At 47.5% G+C, this 6,000-nt stretch overlaps 1 protein-coding gene across 1 annotated transcript in view; it reads left to right on the top strand.

Moving 5' to 3' along the window:
- The first annotated feature begins 2,375 nt into the window (after window positions 1-2,375).
- Window positions 2,376-6,000, top strand: part of CHSY3 (chondroitin sulfate synthase 3) — a 347,641-nt gene continuing 344,016 nt past the window's right edge. The window contains exon 1 of the mRNA XM_044290996.1: window positions 2,376-3,119. Coding sequence (XP_044146931.1) covers window positions 2,483-3,119 — 637 coding nt within the window. The 5' untranslated portion in view covers window positions 2,376-2,482. The remainder of the gene's footprint in view (window positions 3,120-6,000) is intronic.

Raw genomic sequence — 6,000 nt, 5'->3', positions numbered from 1 at the left:
GACAAGAATAGGACACGTTCTATCTTTTTTGCGGGGCCACGTAATGGAAGAGATGGAATGGTACGGATGCGGACAGCACGCGGTATGTCATCTGCATCTTCTGCGGCCCCATTGAAATGAATGGGTCTGCATCCATTATGCAAAACAGTGGAATGAAATATACGATCATGTGTACCAGCCCTTAGGGCTCATGCACACGAACGCATTTTCTTTCTGTGTCTGTTTTTTATTTTTTTGCGGACCATATGCAGAACCATTAATTTCATTGGGTCCTCAAAAAAACGGAAGTTACTCTATGTGTATTCTGTTTACGTATGTCCGTTTGTCCGTTCCGCAAAAAAATATAATACGTCCTATTATTGTCCGCATTACGGACAAGGATAGAACTGTTCTATTAGGGGCCGGCTGTTCTGTTCTGCAAAATACGGAATGCACACGGATGTCATCCGTATTTTTTGCGGATCCGTGTTTTGCGGACCGCAAAATACATTCAGTCGTGTGCATGAGATGAGCCCTTATTCTGAGCCAAAACCAAGAACATGACATCATGGCTATAGTGATGAGCAGGAATCCATTATTATATTAGTTCCTGGGGTACCTTTTTTATAACTCGGACAGATGTAAATGCATGTAAATACCGTAGATGCTATATGCTTGGATCTGGCTCCATATTGACTACTACTGCAGATATTTGGAACAGTGTAGCAGGTAAGGGTCATTTCAGTAGCACAAAACACATGGGAACCTATAGGAATACTACTGCCATAGACGTGACTATAGCCATAGCACTTGCTGTGGGGCCCACTCAGGTGCAAAGAACATTGTACCTTTCAGTGGTGAACAACAATATGGCGGCTTTTTTTGCTCTGATGTGGGCTTTCTGATACATCGTGCTATTATACATACCTTTAATTTACCGTATTTATCGGCGTATAACACGCACAGGCGTATAACACGCACCTTCATTTTAAGAGGGAAATTTCAGGAAAAAAAGGGTAGCTCAGAACTTTTTTTTATTAATATTAATACCACTTATAAGGTAAATAATGTAAAAGGATGACACTTATGGGGCTCTGTGGATGACACTTATGTCATCCACAGATCCCCATAAGTGTCATCTACAGATCCCCCATCAGATGGATAAGTGTGGAGAGAGGAGGCGGGAACACTCATGGCGGGGCCCGGTGCAGTGACTCTACTCTAATACACCGGGCCCCGCAACTGTTAAACATTCAATCTGACTCTATATCTAATTGTACGGTACTTACTGTAGTACCGGAGGTATAACATTAAGACGGCGCAGACCGGCATCTCCCTCGGTCATGCGCCGCCTGTCTCAGCTCCCTCCTGATGCGCTGCCTGCCCCAGCTCCCTCCTCATGCGCCACCTGCCCCAGCTCCCTCCTCATGCGCCGCCTGCCCCAGCTCCCTCCTCATGCGCCGCCTGCCTGCTTATCTCACTTTATGAATGAACAGGCAAGCGGCGCATGACAGAGTGAGCTGGGGCAGGCGCCGCATGACAGAGGGAGCTGGGACAGGCGGCGCATGAGGAGGGAGCTACGCCAGGCGCTGCGCCGTCTTAATGTTATACATTCGGTATGTAAAAACATGGCTTCTTAACATTATATCGGCGTATAACACGCATACATCATTTGCCCCCTATTTTCAGGGGGAAAAAGTGCGTGTTATACGCCGATAAATATGGTATTTCTACTTAGGGCTGATGCACACGACTGTATGCATTTACGGAATACGGATGACGTCCGTGTGCATTCCGTATTTTGTGAAATGGAACAGCTGGCCCCTAATAGAACAGCAATAGGACATGTTCTTATTTTATTGCGGAACGAAAATACGGACATACGGAAACGGAATACACACGTAGTAACTATTGCGGAACCATTAAAATGAATGGTTCCTATACGGTCCGCAAAAAAAAAAGAACGGACACGGAAAGACTATACGTTTCTGTGCATAAGCCCTTTTACTGTTTTCATTTTCCTATTTTATTTCACCATGGGACCCTATGAATTCTAGTTAGCCCCCCTGATACAGTATATGCTTTGTGAGATGTGAATACTGATGCAGTTGTGGGGACAGCTGGGTGTGGGCATGTGCCATGTGGACTTGGGGTGGCACCCTCCAGGAAGCACATGGGCTGCTCCCCTCCCACCTGGAAGCTGCAGCATCTTCCTCCATGGAGAGAGCAGGCTGAGGCTGGCAGGGCTGGGTGGGCACGGGGACTGATCAGCAGCCGGGGGTGTGGAGGAGCTGGCGGCTGGGAGCAGAGGGAGAAGGTGGAGCAGCAGGAGGAGGAGGAGAGGCAGCTGCAGCGTGGGGCTGGAGGAGGTGCGAGCGGCAGTGACAGGCTGGCAGCCCAGACACTGCTGCTCCTCCACGGGCTGCTCCTGCTCTCCTGCCCGCCAACTTTCACTCCAGCACCCAGCCACCCCGGGAGATCAGCCCAGCAGTATACTAAGAGAATGGCTGTGAGGTCCAGGAGACCCTGGATGAGTGTGGTGGTGGGACTAATCCTGGGATTTACCGCTGCCTCCTGGCTCATCGCCCCCAAAGTAGCTGAGATGAGCGAGAAGAAGAGAAGGTCCAATGTCTGCTCCTTCTACACCCCGGAGAGGGTCCAGGCAGGGCAGCAGGGAGGCTTGAGGAGCACCTCCAGGGATGGCCCCTGGCAGGGGAAAGAAGTGGTGGCACACAGCACCCCTGGACCTGAGGACGAGGACCCCAAGAAGGACAACAACAGCAGTAGCAGCAGGCACAGGGTTAACCACAATGGAAGTGGGGACTGGGGTCCACCAGAGGACAGCCAGAGACATTTCCTCTATGTCGGGGTTATGACAGCTAAGAAATACCTGGACACCCGGGCAGTGGCAGCTTACAGGACCTGGGCACCCTACATCCCGGGCAAAGTGGAGTTCTTCTCCAGCCAGGGCTCAGAGGAGATCCAGCTGCCGGAACCAGTGCCAGTCATCTCCTTACCTGGGGTGGACGACTCGTACCCTCCTCAGAAGAAGTCCTTCATGATGATCAAGCACATGCATGACAAGTACCTGGATAAATATGAGTGGTTCATGAGGGCAGATGACGATGTGTACATCAAAGGCAAGTACATGGGAGCCTGGCACATGCCACACTTCCATAGGGAGACCCTTCATGGCTAATATGTATGTGCAAAGGAGTCACCATTAGTTCAAGAGTTGATGTCCAGTCTGAAGGTGCACCTAGGGTGAGAACGTCTGAGGTTCCTGAAGAGGACACTTGCATACCAGCCTATAGCATTAGAATAGGACCAGGACCATTCAAAACCAAGGAAAATGTATTTAACATCTATCACTACATTTTTGTTTGAGGAGGGTGGGGTTCATTCATTCATTGTGACACACATTTAACACTTTAAGAGGGGTGTTCTGGTTTTTAAAAGTTATCCCCTGATAGAGGATAACTATTAGATCGGTGGGGGTCCTACTGCTGGGAACCACCTCATTGATCATGAGAACCGTTACCCTGTACCACTTGGAGTGCCCTGAAATGAACTGAGCAGCAGGTGAAGCCTGCATACTGCCTCTCCATTCATCTCTATGGGAGTTCTGGAGATTTCCAGGTACAACACTCGGCCACTCCGTTCATGTAGGGGAGCTAATTCTCATGATCAGTGGGGGTCCCAGTGGTAGTACCCCCACCAATCTAATAGTTACTACCCATACTGTGGATAGAGGATAACTTTTAACAACCAGAGTACCCCTTTACCAGTCAGACAATCACAGTCATTCTCAGAAGTCTTCTTGTTTTTAGGACACTTGGGGTACTCCTACATGGTCAGGTCAGGTTTCATCATGGAGTTTTGGAAGCCAAAATCAGAAACAGATCATTAAATGAGAGAAAGTATAAAGGACAGATACAATTTATCCTCTTTTTATTTTTCAGTTCACTCCTGGTTTTGGTTTTCAAAACTGCATCAAGAAGCCTGGCGTTGTGACCGTACCCTTAGATATGTTCTAACCATTTTGTGCTGACCACAGAATGTAAGCTTGTTCCATCCAGGAGAACCTACATGGTGACCACATAAGCTGACATAACAAGGGCTTATCATAGAAATCTCCGTGAGGACCCATAGGGTATCACATGACCCCAATCCTAAATACCGTACCTGTCTTGCTGTCCAGGCTCTTACATTTTACTGGAAAAATGTAGAAAATGTCTGTGTAAAATAATCCAGGCATCAACTTACAAATATGCAGCACCATCTATAACTGCCTTTTGTAGGCCAAGCCATAGTTAAAAATGTATGAAGAAGGAATTTTCCAGCATCAGGAGTAATGTTAAAAGCAGCCTGGTGTAGCGGTGACAAGAACAAGTGATGCCTGAGGTCACACCGAGAGGCTGTGCACTGACGGTGGCCGAGTCAAGGGAAAGAAAGTCTTGATTCATTGTTGCCACCATCACTCAGAGCAGCACTTCAGTGAGACTTTTAATTGAGCAACTTCTCGCCTTGTCTGGCAGGGTCATCAGGCACTGGAACACCTTCACTGCCAAACTGCATCCCATTTACTGACGGCTGCAATGATTTACTAACACATGCTATATTGTTTAAATAGTGTCTAAAAGTAGCAGAACATAAGGGAGACTGTTAATAAGAGGAGGTGGAAGTCAGGTCTACAGGGATGACATATCTCACTGCAGACACAGAAGGGCTGGACGTGGTTCCTGACGCACTCACACACCTGGGTGAATTTCATGGACAGCCAATTAACCCATGGGCTCCGTTATATGGCTATATTCCTTCGCAAGCTCTGCGTGGCATGAAGCTATAATGGGGCATCCGCTGCCCTATGGCACTGATTTCATATGAAGGTGTAGAGAGAATTTTTCTATCAGAATGGATAGTATCGTAGCAAGTTTCTCTAGTGCAGATAGTGTCATAGCAAGTGTCTCATTGCAGATATATTCTGCCCAGTGCCATAGGAAGACACCGCATGGCGGCACATGGAGTGCCTATAGCTCCATAGTGTGGACCATTAAATTCTAAGCTCAAAACTCTATGGGGGTCATTCATAAGGACACTGCGCTGGTGGTGGATCCTCCAAAATTATGTAGAGGCGCGGGCGTATCCAGCGATGGCCTAAATGTAAGACAGCTTACAGTAAATGACCCCCTATATTTATTTATCACTTCACACAAATCTGTTCCATCCACCTGAATGGGGCTTGCAGAAATCCATGTTCTTTCCTCCTCAGTCATTTGAATGGAACTGATTGTCAGTTGCGGAGGCACCCATATAGCGCTGTCATATTCCGCCAATGTCTCGCAATCTGAGCTCCCTATCAGTATGTCTTTGGAGTGTGGGAAGAAACTGGAGAACCCGGAGGAAACTGACGCAAACACCGGGAGAACGTACAAACTCCATGCAGGTGGCACTAACCACGGAGCCACTGTGCTGCCCAGCTCGCTTTAAGGCCTCTTTCACACTACCGTATGGCTATTTCAGTGTTTTGCGGTCCGTTTTTCACGGATCCGTTGTTCCTTTTTTTGTTTGCGTCGTGTTTCTGTTTCCGTTTCGTTTTTCCGTATGGCATATACAGTATACAGTAATTACATAGAAAAATTGGGCCAGGCATAACATTTTCAATACGGATGCATTTCCGTATGTGTTCAGTTTTTTTTGCAGACCCATTGACTTGAATAGAACCATGGAACGTGATTTGCGGGCAATAATAGGACATGTTCTATCTTTCAATGGAAATACGGAAACGGAATGCATACGGAGTACATTCAGTTTTTTTTGCGGAACCATTTAAATGAATGGTTCCGTATACAAACAGTATACGGAACGCAAAAAACGGCCCGCAAAACGAAACGAAAAACAAAACAAAAAAACGGTAGTGTGAAAGAGGCCTAAGCCTAATGCAGACATCCCTGGAAAACGGTCCGTGAGTTACCGGACTGGCATCCTGCTTAGTGAAGGAGTGCACGGCGTCATTGGTTG

Source organism: Bufo gargarizans, chromosome 1 (assembly GCF_014858855.1).
Source record: "Bufo gargarizans isolate SCDJY-AF-19 chromosome 1, ASM1485885v1, whole genome shotgun sequence".
NCBI lineage: Eukaryota > Metazoa > Chordata > Amphibia > Anura > Bufonidae > Bufo > Bufo gargarizans.
Note: the sequence above shows the minus strand (reverse complement) of the source record. Positions and strands in the feature narration are given on the sequence as shown.